This window comes from Lichenostomus cassidix, chromosome 1Aa, assembly GCF_008360975.1.
Source record: "Lichenostomus cassidix isolate B80296 chromosome 1Aa, HeHo_3.0, whole genome shotgun sequence".
Taxonomy (NCBI): Eukaryota; Metazoa; Chordata; class Aves; order Passeriformes; family Meliphagidae; genus Lichenostomus; species Lichenostomus cassidix.
In genome coordinates, this window is record NC_139480.1 from 51,568,316 (window position 1) to 51,585,542 (window position 17,227).

At 37.7% G+C, this 17,227-nt stretch overlaps 1 protein-coding gene across 1 annotated transcript in view; it reads right to left on the bottom strand.

Annotated features, from left to right (window-relative positions):
• ANO2 (anoctamin 2) overlaps positions 1–17,227 on the bottom strand; it is a 128,946-nt gene that overhangs the window by 79,521 nt on the left and 32,198 nt on the right. Inside the window, exons 5-10 of the mRNA XM_085048937.1 lie at positions 15,364–15,515; positions 14,190–14,244; positions 13,616–13,664; positions 10,627–10,682; positions 10,333–10,374; positions 7,621–7,685 (exon numbers count right to left, since the gene is read on the bottom strand). Of these exons, the coding sequence (XP_084905063.1) occupies positions 7,621–7,685; positions 10,333–10,374; positions 10,627–10,682; positions 13,616–13,664; positions 14,190–14,244; positions 15,364–15,515 (419 nt within the window). The remainder of the gene's footprint in view (positions 1–7,620; positions 7,686–10,332; positions 10,375–10,626; positions 10,683–13,615; positions 13,665–14,189; positions 14,245–15,363; positions 15,516–17,227) is intronic.

A 17,227-nucleotide genomic window follows, 5' to 3' on the forward strand; every position in this document is an offset into this window, starting at 1 on the left:
CACAAGAGCTCTCTTGCTTTTCAAGTTAACACATTATTGCAGAGCCTGCATTCATTTCATGTATTTATTTTAGTAAGTATTCCCTCCTTGTTAGTGCTTGCACTGTGTTACTGCTGTCAGATAGACACCATCTGGTGACTAATAAACAGATGTATCATTTCCAATTAAAAACAAGTATAAAAATTATTTTTAGTCACCTTGGTGGAAGAGAATCAGGTCAGGAAATACTTAAGCAAACTGGACATCCATAAGTCCACAGGCCCTGATTGGATGCAGCCACAAGTGCTGAGGGAGCTGGCAGATATCACTGTAAGACAATTCTTGATAATCTTTGATGCTGTCAACTGATAGAAGTGCCCAAAGGCTGGAGAAAAACAAATGTCACCCTCATTTTCAAGAAGGGGAAGAAGAAGGACCTATGGAACTGCAGGCTAATCTACCTCACCCTCATTTGCGCCCTTAACCTCTTGTCCTGTCACTGGGCACAGCTTAAAAGAGCCTGGCTCCATCCTTTCCTTACCCCCTGCCCAACAGTGCATTAAAAGGTTAATTTTTCTGCTCTCTGAACTGACTGTGGAAGTTCAAAGATTTCCTATATTGAAAGCTTTCTTTAAGCTTGTGTTTTCTGGGGATAATTTTTATGAGCTGCCCAGTTCTTGATCTCTTCCCTTGTCATCTTGGTTTTGTCCACTGTTAGAGACAAATTACTGGATCAGACAAAGCATGGCCTGTCCTAATATAACTTCTGTACAGAGAGGATCATCATACAAAGCATCTTAGTATGGGGAAATACCTTTAAACCACAAATGGGTCAGTCTTGACCCCTGGTCAGCACTCAGGAGCCAGAAAAGAACCTCCTCTAAGCCCAGCAAGCCACAGCCAGAATCTTCCACAGAGATTAAGATATCAAGAACAGTTCTACAGGAAAGATAAGCAGACCTGTAACCTCACAAATGCAGCAGCTGTTTTCTAGTCCCTGCAGCTCCCAGCAACACACACCTCTATATGCCTACAAATATTCACATGCAGGTAAATATTTAAATGTGCAATAATTCTCTTTCTAAATGTGGCCTCTCACCTCTGTCTTTTGTTTCTCCAGTTTGAAAGAATAAACTTCCAGTTTCTATCAAAATACACTGCTATCACCTCCAAAGACACCTTTTGGAGTGGGGCCTATCAGTCACGTCCACTCAAAAATATAAGTTTCTGGCTGTGAAATGCAGGTACCATATAAGCACCATGGAACTTGCCCTGAGACAGTTCTGGACGCAAAGCAAACAGAATTCTAGCTGCCTACAAAACTCCACAGACCAAGGGGGAGACCCCAGGAACTTGTGCAGCAACCTCAGTCTTCAGAGCCTTGACTTTGCAGAAGTCCTGTGGTAGATATGCACATCCTTTGCTGGATCTAGCTTTTGAAAATCCCACTGCAGGAGGGAGGAATCTGGGTGGTAATGAAGATCCTAGTGCTCAGACAGGGACCTGAAGCCTCAGGATTATGTTTATCAGAAAGCAGGGATCTGGTTTTCCTCACCACTGCAATCCAAGCCTACTGGTTTAAAATTCCATCTCTCATACAAGCAAAAATAAATAAGACCATGCTTTTGCCAAAAGAGACAGAGAGAGAAGCACTTCCTACAGGACTGGCAAAGTCTGTGAAATGCAGAGCTGTAAGTAAATCATCTCACTCCAGTCACAGGCCTTCATCCAGCAGAATAATTCAATACAAACTCCTCAGTGATTTATGTACCATGAGCAAAACCCCTCTGCTTTGCAATAAACAATGGCTGGAGGACTTGGGTAAGCCCTGTGATGAGAAGTTCCAGTGAGGAGAGGGAAAACTCCCTACAACTCAGCTGAAAAGTGCTGCCCTAGCACCAAACTCCTAAAATACAGGCCATTTTCATGGATGTATGGCACGATACTAAAAGCCATTCATAAACAAACAGGCCTCACCTGCTTCTGGCTCCCTCCAGGAAGCTCTCTGCTGTAAAAACCTGGTGTGAAGGACATCAAGAATGAGTGGCTGCTGGCACAGCACTTCCCCCTGCACCCAGAGCTGTAATGATGATGAACTGCAAGCTGGACGAACCGCGTGTTGGGAAGGAATCTTTGCTGTAGAGTTTCTTGGAACTCTAAAAAGATGTTGGCCTCAAAGTGCAATAGGGTTGTAGGAGAAGATATGCTCAGATTATTGCCTCAGGCATGTGTTTGGCAGAGCTTTGGAAAGGAGCTGGATGGACAAGTGCCAAACTTACTGGTAGATCTCAGGGGCATTTTTCTACTTAGTGCTATGTCTGCTCGATTACTGCACTTTCCCAGGGTTAAAGATATTTTTTCTTTTTCCTAACAGAATTCCTTGCAGGCAGCCTCAGCATATCTGTGATCATTGAAGATTTGCCTGCTAAAGACAGTCAGGGAAGAATTGCAGGCACAGAGTGCATCAGGGACGGTTTTTTAGTCCCTGTGAGATAACCAGATGCTACAGGGCTGTTTCTGCCAAAGTGGTCACATTCCACAAATAAAAAAAATATAAAAAACATATTTGGTGAGATTAATTCACAGTAGTAACAGAAGCAGAAGAATTTAAACATACAGGAGAATTTCCACACTGAGCATCAAGAGCCCCAAAGTTAGCATAAGCAGTGGCTTAACATTTCCTCTGGGACTGAGCATCACACACTTTATTTTCAAGTCCTTAGAATCCTAGACAGTATAAAGAGCAAACGTTCTCAAGACGTCAAGACGTGACCACAAATCATGGCGGTGAAAGAAGGAGTCATTTGCTCAGGTGTTAGGCAGGATAGAAGGGCTCAGTTAGGGGAAAGCTGTGCCACAAATTGATCTTAACCACACTTTCAAAATGGAAGAAACACTTATCTCTAAAGACAATAAAAGCACCACTTTAGCAGAACTCCCCTGTTCTTATTTTATCTCTCTTTTAAAACTACCCTGAGTAGGGTAAGCAGATACATCCAGGTTTGGGATTTTTCTGGTGAAGATTGATGAAAGAAGCAAAAGGTAAAGAGGCAAAGCAGTAATGACACTTTGGGGTCTGGTTGTTTACACTGAGCACTGTCCTACACAGGCCCCAAGACACTCAAACTGAAGGCAACAGTTTCCAGAGCTCAGACAGTCAGACTTTGGGATCATAGGTCTGTCAGTGCTTTAAAAACTGCCAGGAAAAGCAAACTTCAGGCTTTAGGAACACAGCATTCACAGGCAGGAACAGGAGGGACTGGGGATGCTCAGTCAAGAGCAGGTTCAACATGGGTACACTACAATGAAAGGCCAGAATTCATTACACACTGAGGTGAAACAATTTTCCATACCAAAGGAAAACATAGTTAAAGATAGGGAGGAGGAAATATATTAGCTAGACAGTTTGACTAACAGAAACTCCTGAGCTTTGATTCATGTTCTATACACTAGAAATAATATTTTAGTTAACATGCTTTCCTACCTGCTCCTGCAAAAAGAGTTATTGTATACAGTCTTAGTCTTTACATGTCTTCCCAGTTTCAGGCTTTACAGCAAGAGGCATTTGGAGCTTTGAAAATAATCATACTATAGATAATGTAGCCTGTTAACTACTAAGACATTTGGTGAAGTTCTAGAAACAGGAAATAAAAATTAAAATATGAAAAAAACAATACGAAGATGAGCTGGGACCTTATAGAAAGCACTAGTAGTAAAATAAGCTCCACCACAATTAGAAATGAGCCAAGTCTGCTTGATTTTCCTAGGGTGTGGTAATCTTACAGTAATAGATCAAGAGATAAAAAGGTGACATCCTCTCTAAAAAGATGGAATTTCAGCTCACTCCTGGAATTTCCGTCCCTACATGGCTTCCTATCTGCAGGTGCTTCAAGATGTCCATTATGAAGCAAACGTGCCAGTTTTCCAGGAGTTAAGGTTTTGTCTCAGAAGGAAAACCACCTCTTTGTGACACCAGTAACCATAGATTACTCCCTTCATCTGTCATTTAGACTCCCTAAGTGATAAAACCAGAAATAAAATTGCAACCAGAAATAAAATTTATTATAAATTCTACTGCACTTCTTACACTCACTGTGTATTTTCTTGACTTGCTAGAACTCATTAGAGGTGCACTGCTAAAAGACAAACGACGACTACAAGTCAGATCAATCAACCAATATTTGGTCCAAAGAGGAGGAAAAAATTCTTGAGAGTGGTACAGTGTTGGAAGAGCTGAAGCTGCATGATCTCCATCCCAGGAGATTTCAAAACTCATCAGCAGTTTGATCTGACTTTCAAGCCAGCTGTGCTTTGAGCAGAGGTGAGGTCTAAGGACAACCTATTCCAAAATCATGTTGTTAAAACTCTGAGTAACATTCAATAACATCTATAAAAGCATAAAACCTGCTTTCTTTATGCAGGGTCACACAGCTCATAGGGAGTGTCCTCCCTGTCTCTGGATCAACAGTGGCATCACTGTTGCAGGAATTGCTAAAAACTGACTTTGAACTCATCTTCATTTGAGAAAGGAAAATCATCATAAATAGAAGAAAACTACTAACCCACAGATGTTTTTATAGCACTTTTTATATTATAGTGCAAGGATTGAGAGGAACTACTGCTGCTAAGTGCATTCCTACAAAAAAGTCACACTAGAGAAACTCCTCTCTAGTAAAAATCAATACTGAAATTAGGATGATGAAAAAGGTATGTTACAACAGACAGATCCCCAGAGCTCTGCATAGTCTAAAAATGCAGCTTTCATTCTCTGCTTTTTAATATATCCCTCAGGCCTTCCTTAGATGGCTGAGTTGAGGTAAACTATTTTCAATACTTTTAGCCTAAGATGTCTGTTAGCAAATAATTTATGATTTCTCTCTCAAATAAATGTTTATCATCCTCTTCATGTGAGTTTAAAAGATACAAAAAAAAAGTAAATTCATATTTAGACATTCATTCACATTTGCAAATAAAGCACTGCATTAGGCAGACTGTGTTTCAAACAATGTGGTTTTATATTTGGATGTGCACTGAGAGATGAGGTGTTATAACATCTTACAAATCAAACCTCAATTCACACTGTACTATTTGCACGATCTGCACTATATATTTCCTTTAGAGCTTTAACTGAAATTGTTCTGCTGTAGAATAGAAATATGTAACACCCACCGTGTTCTTTTTTGGTAAAACCCTCCTCATTCACAGCTGCATTTTCTTTTACAAAAAAAATTTGCTTTTTCTTATAGCTCAAAGAGGTCCACAAAGCCAGAGAAGGATATTTTTACAGATTAAGAGACAGGAATGAGTGGAATTGTCAGTGAATTTTGTAAAGGTCCTTTATTTCCTTTTGTTATTAAGAAATTAAAAAACTTTCCTAAACTGACTATGCAGTTAAATTCCCTGAGGATGACACACCTTAGGAGAGAATCCCCAGTCTGTACCAAAAGTGAGCACAACAAATATGTGTCTCATATCTTTGGTGTACAATCAATTGGGAACTGCCAACAACTGTGTGGTCAGAAGGAAGGTACTGAGGAATAATCTATAATATTAATTCTACAGTGCCACGTTTAATCTCCCAGCATCAGCACTTGAGTTAAAGAATGACTTTCAGTTTGCATTCCTATGGAATGAGAGTGAAACAGGAATAGTTAAAAATATCTTGCAAGCTGTATTAAAAAGTTTGACTAAAAATTTGAATTAATTTGGGGATGTGAATATTATTTAAGCAGCATACTTCAACAGAGTTAATGTATTTAAAAACAGCAGGCAGGACAGGCTTTGAGTATAAAGAAAGATAATGTTGCTTCATCTGTCCATCAAAGCCCGAATATAAAATTAAGTTACACCAGAACAAACAGAAAAAAAAATTGACTATTATCTAAGCAATCTAAGAAAGAAGGGTCACAGTAAATTATCAAAAAGCCCAAAGTGTGACTGATGTCTGCCAAGGCAACAAGTATGCACATCAAGGCTGAGCACATCAAGGCTGAGCTCAAATATCCCTGTGGTACAAAAGTGAAGAAACCCACTTCACTGGCAGAAAGAGAGAGGTGGCCATTCTCCAGGTGTATCCACACTAAAGCTCTAACATTACCCAGGAAATAAAAACCACATTTATTTTAGTGGTAACAGTCAAACTTGCAGTCAAGCAAAATATGGAAGATAAAAGCAAGAAAAATCATCTCTGAGAACAGACAATCAATTGCACATGTCTGGTCTTCTTTTAGTTTCTCACAGAAGTTCAAGCCACAGAATTTCTATGAAATCATATCAGCACAGAGAAACATTATAATGGAGACAGCAAAACACAAATGAAGATGGAGTGCAAGCAGATGAACCTCTATTTTTAACTCAGCTGAGCTGTCAGGTCTGCTAAAACTTGAGAATTCCTCTAGCCAGTCACAGTTGAATTTAATGCTTGTAGTATTTACTAACAACAGAGCAGGTGTTGTAATCTCATTCTGAGTTTACCTGTTCTACACAGGAGTTTGGCCTGGAAGAACTGCCCTACAGAAAGTACATAAATTTTGCCTCAAAAGCTTTGAGGCAAAAAAAAAGGAGGAAATTTCAAAGCCTTGCAGGACCTCAGTGGGGTTTGGTGGTCTGACTTCCACTTGCCAGTTTGAAATGTCTTGCTCCCAATAAGGAGTAATTCCTTTCACATTAAAAGTTAGTGCTTAACTCTTTGAAAAACTATGTGCAATATTGCACTTTAACTCAAAATGTAACAAAAATCTTTTACAAAGCTTATTGACCATCCATATTACCAATGCCAGCTTTTGCAGGTAATCACACAAGGGCACATCATAGAATAAAAAATAGTTGGAGTTTGATTATTCAAAAGATGAATGGTAATAAATGCCATCTTTCTTATATCTACAAATTATCAAGAAACAGATATTTGTGGAGGTTTTTTCTATTTCTTAATATGGCAGTTCATTTCTTCTTAGACAGGCATTTTATATAAAAATATTTGTAGTCAGCAGTTCCCTCAAATATTTATTTTCTTTACTCAGTATCTATAGTACAAACAAAATACAATACAATAAAAATTGTTTTGTTTTGGCTTTCTTTTAGATGTTGTGGGAAATCCTTGAAAATCATGTCTGGTTTGTTTTGTCTTATTTTAAAGCCAACTTCTATGTTTGTAAAGAAAAAATTCATAAATATACAAAAAAAACACCACTGGAAACACATATGGATGTGTTCAGATGAATTAAACTTGTAAAACCAGGAGTAAAAAAAATCAAATCAATTTCAAAACTGTCAAATACTTTCACACTGATTCATGATGTGAACACCAGCTTCTGATTATTCACCAGATTTTGTGACCATACTCTCCAATAAAAATTCATCAATGTAAATGGCAATTCCTCTCCTATGAACAAATCAATACTCCAAAACTCCCAAAACCCAAAGTATGAAGTTCTTCCAGAAATAAGCACTGTACAAAAGCATAGGTACAAATTGTTGAGTGCATTTTGTGGTAGTCAATTATCATTAGAGTCACAAAAAAGCAGTGAGAGCATTATTCCAATGCTCTGATCAATCCAAGATTTCATTTGCTGAAGTGGAAATGAATTAATCTGTATCACCTCAGAACCAGGTGCCTTGGTATTTTATACAAGCCCACATTACCTTATGAGATCAATAGGCTGAAACTTGTAAAACACTCCATATCTTGCCCATTCTTGGTACAGCAACTAAAGAAAGAAAGGAAAAAAACCAAACTGAAAGTTATTTTGAAACAAGTTATCCCTTCTGTTTTCACAAACATCTTCTAAGAGTTTGCACCAAAACCAAACCAAAACAAAACAAAACAAAAAAAGCAGTTTTCCATACAAGTACATTTTCCAGACAGTTCTAGAAGCCTCCAACCAAGCCAACAACGTGAGGATGGTGGAACATCTTTCTCCACACTTCTGTCTCTTCCCCACATTTATTACACAGTGAAGTTAAACCGGCTCAAAAGGAAAAATACAGGATGCTGCAGTCTTGGGGAAGCCTTGCCATTTGGCATCCCTTGCCATTACCCCACAGAATTATCTACGAAATGTTATTTATTTCCATAAATAATCATACTAAGAAATGCATTCACTCAAATATACAAAAGAAGAAAATTAAAACTATTACATTCTTAAAACTACCCAAAGGCTGCTTTGAACACAGCTACAGAATGGAATTTGAAGAGCAAAAAGAAAGTTCTGTCTAAAATAGCATTCCATTTAGGAACAGGTTCTTTCTGTAAGTTTAGAATAATTTTCTAATCTGCTTCTAATAATAGGTATGCTGCAGCAGCATATAAAAGTGTATTTCCCAGGTAGGTTACAAAGCCCTCATGGATTTTTTAATGTCAAACACAGGGGCAGCAAGGAAGGGTTACAAGTTGCCAGTGGGCCAGAACCTTAAAGAAGACTAAACCAGTGTTTACTCTCATAGTGAGTTATTGCCATTCTGCTGTTCAATACCTTCCTTTAAAATACTTTTTTTTTCTTTAGAGCAGAAGTCACACTGAAACTGGGAAATTCCTTTACTCCAATCAACACTCTTAGGAAAGACTGAAGCCCTCTCAGTCTGAGGGTTTCATAGATTTCACTGCAGATTTCTAATTCTTATATGATGTGATAAAAGTGTTGCTTCACTGTGCCTTTTCTCCAGGGAAATCCTAAAGAAGGTTGATAAGGATTAACCTTTTATGTTGTAAACTGGTACAGAAACCTTAATTACTTCTGCTGCCTTACTGGCATAATTACCCCATAAGGAGTCAGTTCATTTTTGGGCTTATACAAAAGAAAATTGAAATTGTGATACAGATAAGTTGCAATGGGCAAAATAAGAGGGGGCAGAAGGAAAAAAAGAAAAAGCTCAAAACTGCCCTCCTTTCTTTTAAACCTGATCAGAGTTCTTCAGGAAATTAAACACTGAGACTATTAGATTCAGATAGAAAACAGATGATTTTATGCATAGGAATACTACAGAAGATTCAATGCCTAGGCAGCAGGGACATATGTGAATAATCAATGAAGTATTTCTGGAAAGAAGCTTTTATGTTTTTAATACTTAACACTTCATAACTGAGCCTAATAGGCAGAATAAAGAGAGGGAAGCACAAAATACAACTAGTAGGGGGAATATTTTTCCAGACACTGGTCCTTCTAGGCCCTCTTCCCCCCATTCCATTCCCAATCTTCCTCCACTGACTAATGTTCATTTACTTATTTCCCTCTAAAATTTTTGCTTTCCAAGTCAGTAATCTGTGGAGCTGCCTCTCAGAATCCATTCCTGGATCTCTATCAATTGCTCAGAGAAAATTCTCCAAGTCCAGAGCACACAATTCCTTCAAAAACAAAAAGTTCAAAGTAAGAGACACAAATAAAAAAAGCTTCTTTATAGTTTATTTTCTAACTCTGTTTTACTTACCGAGGTTCATACACTAAATTATGTTGTATATGGCACATGAAGACATCTAGTGGCTGAATGGCAACATTATTTACCAAAAACTACACATATTATGTTTTCAGATTTTACTTATTCAGCATTGGAAAAATCAGATGTATTACCTCAATTTGTATTAATTCAGTCTTCACGGTATAGCAAATATTGGAGGTATCCAAACATTCCCTTTTTCTTCATTCTTCCCTCCTCCCCTTTCTCTCCCTACTATTTTCCCCCTTCATTTCCTATCCTATTGTTTTCATATGAAGGAAAATAAAATCAGCAAACATTAGAGAACAATATGGAATGGATCTTAATAGATTACAGTAATTAAATGGGGTTTTTTTCCCATTTCTAAAAGTAAGTATTTATATTAAGCACAGTGTGAATTCGCACTGTTTCTCTTGAGGGTTGATCTATTTTCAAATGTCTTTTGATAGCTAGAGACTTTATTTACAAAATAATTGGAAGCAGATTTTTAGAAATTGCATGCAATTGAATTGAACGCACAATGAAATGAAATGAAAAGTGCAACTGTTTTATTTTAGTAACCACTGCTCTCTCGTAGCATTTGGTTATGAAAAGAAAATTATTATATTATTTATTTAACAAGTTTTTCTTCCTGACATGTTGAAAAATCTTGTCCATGCATGCAGAGGGAAACTGGAAGCATTTCAAGATGTGAATATCAAATTAAATTTACTGACATACTTCAGAAGAAGACTTTATGAGAATCCTGCAAGAACATTTTTATATTCAAAAATACAGGAAAATATGAAATGAAAAAAATGTATGCATTTGTAGAAACACTTACTTGTTTGTACAGTGGCTAATGCTTTACTGTGACATTTAGAACATTAATTCACATTTATTACATTAAATCTAATATGAAATAAATTTTGCAATGCATTGTACCTTTCTTTCATTCATGACATCATTTTGGCCTTCATATTCACCCTGGAGAAAGAAAATAGTTTAATAACTGATGTAAAAGCAGATAAAACTAAATAAAACATTGCTCAGCTTTTCCTACAGTGTCGATTTTACTTTTAGCTCACAACTTGAAATGTACTTCTAGAAGACTTTTCATATTAGGATCACACTTCGAAGAGATTTTCATTGTCACAGACAGGAAATATCAATGTCTATGAATTGATGTCTCCTGAGTGGCACCAACAGAGAACTGGATTTTTGATAGGCCATACGTACATCATGAAGTGGGTAGGCTGCATCATAAACATTGTTTGCTAACAATGTGCCAATGCCTAAAAAAAAAGAAAAATTCAGGTGGTCAACAGGCACAACTGAACAGAAAATATATTATTACAGATTTCATTTCATGACATTCCGAAGGGGATGGAGCTGTATTACTGACAACAGTGAGGATGAGAATAGAGCAACACAGGAGTTCCTGGCTGTGCAAAACGTTTTTCAGAGAATCTCACTTCCATAGTGTGCTTTTCCTCAGTGGACAGCACAGTATAAAGATTGTTTTGACCACTTTTTCACTCTGATAGCAAAGACCCTCATGACTGAGGAGCAAAGCATCCAGAAGTCCTTCTTGAATCTTTACAATGATCAGAACCATGGATCCCTACTGGCACATCCCAACAATTAAAAACACTTTCACAGGTGTTTGTGGTTATGAAATCATAAAATGCTTGGGTTGGAAGGGACCTGAAAGATCAGCCAGCTCCTGCTCCCCCTGCCACGGGCAGAGACACCTTCCAGCAGACCAGGTTGCTCAGAGCCACATCCAAGCTGGCCTTGAGCACTTGCAGGGAGTTTAGGAAGGGAATCCCCAGGGACTGCAGCACCTACAGACAGACACAAGATCCCTGCTGCCTCTCAAGACCTGCAACTCTTACAACAATTCCATCCTCAGTCTCTGCAGGAGACTGCAGAGATCTTTTTATTCTTCCATAAAAAGGCAACCAAAGATGAGTAATTTATAATAATTAGTAATTTGTTCTATATATGTATAGAAGACCTCTTTGCTTTCAATGCCCAGAAAAAAAGTAAAACCAGCTAGCTTGTCTTCAGCAAGGAAAAATATTCCATAGTCAAATTACACATTGTTCTGAAATATTTGGAAAAACCCTGTGGTCAGATATGCTAGACAGCCAGCACTAAAAAATGTCTTCCTTGATACAAAGACAAGTACAACTACATGCATTAATAGAATCAGTAAATCATGCTTAGATAGTGTCAAGCCTGCTCCTGAAAACATTTAATGTTTGGGAGTTTATTTACAGTGGTTCAGAGTTAGGCTAGAAGAAAATAATCCTTCCTGTATAATATCATAGGACTGGAATCAGATTCAGCCTTACAGAGATGTTAAAAAAAATCCATAAGCAAATGTGTTTGAAGTGTTGTTCTTTTCATCCTATCATAGAATAAAAAATGTTTAGGACAACCAAAGACTCCTATAAGCACTTCCAACATCACTGTCCTGCCTCTTGTGCAATGTAAGCCATGTAATCTTATTTAAAAAAAGAGAACAAAATTATTTTAAACCTCTCCTGATGAGTGGTTTTAAGCTGAAGACCAGTGAGATTGGGAAGGCCTTAGTGACATTTGAAACATAAGACTTTTGGGGGAGGAACTCAGAAGAGCAAAGGGATAAGTGAATTTAGGTCAAACATTGTGCACAATCAGGTTTTGGCTATGTGCCAGAAAGATGGAAAGGATGGGGCTGTTAAACTAGTTACTTCATGTCAAATGGGATCTTGAGCTGACCTGAGCTTGAAGTGCATCAGGCTGTATTTTGACCTTAGAGTTAAAAAGAAAACCCTGAAAAATTATTACTTGTCCTTTGATCTGCAATGATATCTGGTACTCCACTATAAACCAGAACAAGTTATTAAAGTAGAGATAATTTGAAGTTAGAGGCAGATGTGTCTATTGGCAAAGTGCTCTCTCCCTTCCTACTCTGTCCTTGTAGGACAGGTTGCTTCTCAAGTTTTCTCCCCAGTAAATTCCAAAGTCTTCAGGAGGGTTCCCAGCTGGGACAATCCAGAAAAATAAGGCAGCATTCCTCTCTTCTGCCCCACTGGAGCCTTTTGAGCTGATCAAAACACAGAACAGCACCGAATAAAGAGTTAAAAAAAGCAGACACCTGCCAAATAATGTTTTTAAATGCAGAATGCCTGACATTTTTAAAACAAATTTTTCTCTTTTTTAAAGGAAACAGTGTGGCAATCATAAATTTAAAAGTTTGTCATGGGAAAAGGCAAGTGGTTTCAGTTGAAAAAGAGAAAGCATTTCTTGTGGTTTTCATTTTGTAATGTTTTTTGTGTCATTGGAAAATAAATAAATAAATAAATAAATAAATAAATAAATAAAAGGCCCGGTTCAGGGAAACTTAATTAATCTCTTTTCCTGTACCAAAGATGTGTTACTTCAGCTTCCCTGCACACAATCACACCAAGACTGTGCAGAACCTTGCTGCAGCACATTCTGTGCCAGGAACATTACCCTTGGGCATTGTGATCTGTCCCTAAGTGCTCAAGCTTACAGAAAGATTTCCCGAAAATATTTCAGACGAGGAGCACCATCACTTCTTTTCCACTAGGGAGATGTGATCCCACAATGGATGAGAGAAAAGAGGAGAGGAAACAGAATAAGTACACCTGTATAAAGTCTGAACCTTGAGAAAATTAAATAAATTCTGAACTTCAAGCCCCAAATATTTTAGTGTTATCCCAAAAGTATCTTCAGAAAAGTCATATTTAAGTCGTATATTTCACTAGGCAGCTCAGGGAGGTGCTTTTTAAAGCTGAAGTAATAGAAGTAACCTGGAAAGATGCATTTATTCTATTGAAATGGCAAGAAAAATATGCTCCTGCAAGAAATAATGTAACATATTGCAGTTGACATCTGAATTTTCCAAAGCAGATCATACAGTAATCAAATCCAATTTTATAACAATTCATGAAATGTGAATTACGTGCCAGATGCTGCACCTGTAGAAATGAAAAGCCAGCTCCCATTACTATGTCCTATCCAAACCATGGAGTAGAAATTCTGATTTTATGCCTCAGAAAAAAACACTTATTTTCAACCTCTAATTTTTTTTTTTTTTTTTGTGAAAATGTGCCAGCATATTTTGGGTCCTGCTAGAAAAATAAGTATTTGGTGAGGTACCTAAACAATTCCTTTCAAAAGGACACCTCTAACTCTCTTCCCTCCACCTTACCCATGCTGTTTCTGGCCTTTGTAGATGTGCGCTTCAAAATTTCTCTCACCTGCAAAAAAGAACAGTGGGATAACACACAAATCCTCTGTTAGATGACTTCCATCGTGGAGTTAAGAACACAACAAAGCTTTAAAATAGGTGGCTTCTGCAGTGTTGGTTTGCACAAACATTTAAATCATTTAGCAGATTTTATTGGTGGGTTATCTGCTGGATTATTTGTTGGCTAAATCCTGCTGTCACATATCCTTATAGATCTATTTGAAATATCAGGGCTATATGGAAAGAAATCTAGTTAAAGATATGGAACAGGGCTGAAAACCAGCTTTGAGAAATGGAGAGGAGTCAGAAGTTTCCCTGCAGAGCATTTACAACTCCTGAAGCACTGAGAAGCTCCAGAAAGGAATTCCTTACACACATATATGTCAGAAATTAGTGTTCTGCAAGAGCAGACAAATGCACAAATTGATGATATTAGCAAAGGTGAACCAAAACCACTCCCTACAAATCCCATTCCAAATCCCACTAGCAAACCCCACTCAGCATAAGACAAGGATATGTTATTTTATTGACTTACTATTCGGCTGCGGGTAGCACTGTCAAAAAAGGTGTCTTTGTCTTTGATGTTATACCTAAAATATTGAGGGGAAAAAAAATCAGCTCTGTTTTAAGACATGGAAGCAACAATAAGACAACACGTTAGATTCTAATTTAGAATTCACTTAGAAACTGCAGCTAATCAGAAAAACAGATGTTTAAAGGAAATGTAGAAGACAAAGTGCAGTGTAATAGAATGTGCTGTTTAAGACCCAGTCATTCAGAGTTCTACCAGAATTGCAGTGATGGTGGGCTTAAAAATGCAAAATTATTAGCTAATATAAAATGCATTTTGGGTAAAGTACCTCTCTATTGTTTAAAGGAGATGACCTTTTAATATTTTTCTTATAACATGCCCTCAACACAAAGTTATGTTATTAGGTTTCAACCAGCCTGACGCAGATGTTCATTACTCTTTTCCTGGCCACTAAACAGGCAGCATTTCACTTGCTTTCAAATAACCATTCCACTGGAATTATGCCTTCCCTTAAACCTCAAAGTCATCATATGTGAAATTAGCTGCCCAGTTTATTCTCCTCCATCAATTTGACTTGTATTCAGAATTAATTAAAATTGTCAGAGGGCAATAAATGATATGGTGGGTCACTGTATTTATTACTGAATTTTATTTATCGAACATAAAGACAAGGAGACACCTAGGAGGAAAAGAGTGTTTAATGTCAAACTGGGCCCAGAAATATTATTCTGAGTGAAAGGGCAGGTGTCAAGAATTCCTTATCTGCATATTATTAGCTGAGTTTTAATTGCTACAATAAATCTATCAAGATGGAAAATACCACCATATTTCTACTAGCTCTTTTTTTTTTTTCCAAACAGGCAGTAATATCCCTAACCAAATAATCAGGAATTTGGTGGGAGGATTTCTACATTTCAAGCTAAACACATGGATATTTTATTTGGTGCACTGCTTCCAGTGCCTTATCCAGCAGAAGTAGAACACTGGCAGAAAGTCTCTGCAAGTTACATTTCTGTTAATCCACTGAAACTCTGACAACTCTGTATATTTCCTCAGGATTTACAGATATGCTCAATGAATTTCTGAGTTTTGACTTAAATAGGGGTAGAAAAAATGACAACACTAAAATGACACATTCCAGCTTTCTTCATTGTTCCTCACATTTTAAAGTACTCACAAATATATTTTCTCTCTGGAAAATGGGTAGGACAAGTTTTTCATCTTGGTATTTTCTTGTTGTGGCACCTGGGGTTGCAGAGGTTCAGTCAATTTGCACCATATTTCGTTTAATGTTTTTAGTATTCTCCCTTCTTCTTTGATTTCATACATCTGAGGAAATGAAATGATACATTAGCATGTCCCTTCCAAAATTACACTAAAATGAAGAAGAAAAAGAAAAAAGAATTTGCTGTACACATATGTTTAAAGCTGTAATTAAATTAAGTGTCTTCTCTGAAGACATATTCCCATATAACTGTAAGTGCCTGAATCCATATGGGTTGCAGCTCCAAAAAATTCTTATCCTTCACAAACTGCTTCTAGAAAAAAAACCTCAGTGGAGAACTGGTAATACAAGAAAAAAGAAAACAACCAGTTCTCCACCCAGAGCTCCAGGTACCTGCTCATCTCACAGTTAAACCACCTGCCAAGAAGGATGCTGTGGGGAATAATATCAAAATCTTTACTAAAATCCAGGGAATTAATATTAAAAACTGAGGCAAAAAAAGCACTGAAGACTTTTCTCCATTTTTCCTTTATCCCTGTTTGTCAGGTGACAATTTCCAACAAGTATTGGTCCAATATTTTCCTCACACCTCCTCTTGTTACGAACATCCTTTAAAACATCTTAATTGTGTAGCACAAAACTGGCCAGTTTCAACTCCAAATGATTTTTGGCCTTTTGTGTTTTCTCCCTGAATATGTGAACCACAGCTTTGTAAACTTCCTGTGAGGCCTGGCATTGTTTCTAGAGACGGAAAATTTCTTTTTCTTCTCAAGCTCCATGAGGAATTCCATGTTCAACCAAGCACTCATGGAGCCCTCAAAAGCAGATTCCCAGGGAACAGTGCTAAGTAGGTCCCTGAGTGGCTTTGAGTTTGCTCTCTTAAAACGTAGAGCAACAACTCTGCTGACTTTTTTATCTCATTAGGCTGAATATTTAAAACTGAACTATTTTGTGGTTGCTGTAGCCAAAGCAGCCTCCTACCAACACCCATCCCATGTCCTTTTCTAATGCCAAATACCCAGTTTGTGAGTGCATCTTTCCTAGCTGGCTCACTGAATCCTTGGGGCAAAGTATTATCTTCAAGGCCCTTCAGGAATTTCTCAGACTTGCATATCGCTGCAGTGCAGAATTCCCAGGTCATGTTTGGGAAGGGGACATTTCCCATAAGGACAAGAAATTTCTCCTGGTTGCCTGTGGAATAATTCATCACTCCTACATACACTCGATGACACCTGTTTTGTTTTTCATCCCCCTAATCCTCACCCAGAAGCTTTCAGCTTTATCATCCCTTTAACTGCAGATTTTCCCTTCCCTACAGCAGAGCTCCTCCACCTCTCCATCTCTGCCCATCCCTCCTGAACAGCCTTTAGTTCCTCATCTCAGCACTCCAGTCACAGAATTCATTCCCCCAAAGACTCACTAAAGCCAGAGACATCACAGCTTTGGGGACAGAGCAATGTTTCCATTTGTTCCCCAACTCATATTTTAGTCTGGCAGTGTCTTGCTCCCTAAAATAACTGTATTATCATATCCAGAAGTTTATATATAATTTAAAGGGCTCACAGGGTACCTTTTCCCAGCATATCATGTGTTCTGAAAAATTATTTAAAACTGAACATTTGGGAAAAAAAAAAAACTGTAACCAACTCGTGTTTAGAGGTGGAGAAATACTTTCCCCTGAAAATGCTTTCTTTTGACTGGTTTCCCAGGATTCTTGAATAAACAAAAATAGCATCACAGAAAATACCTAATGTGCCTTGAGAGCAATGTTTTGTCTCTTTGAACAAAAACAGAATTTTCCTCTTAGTGGTTACTG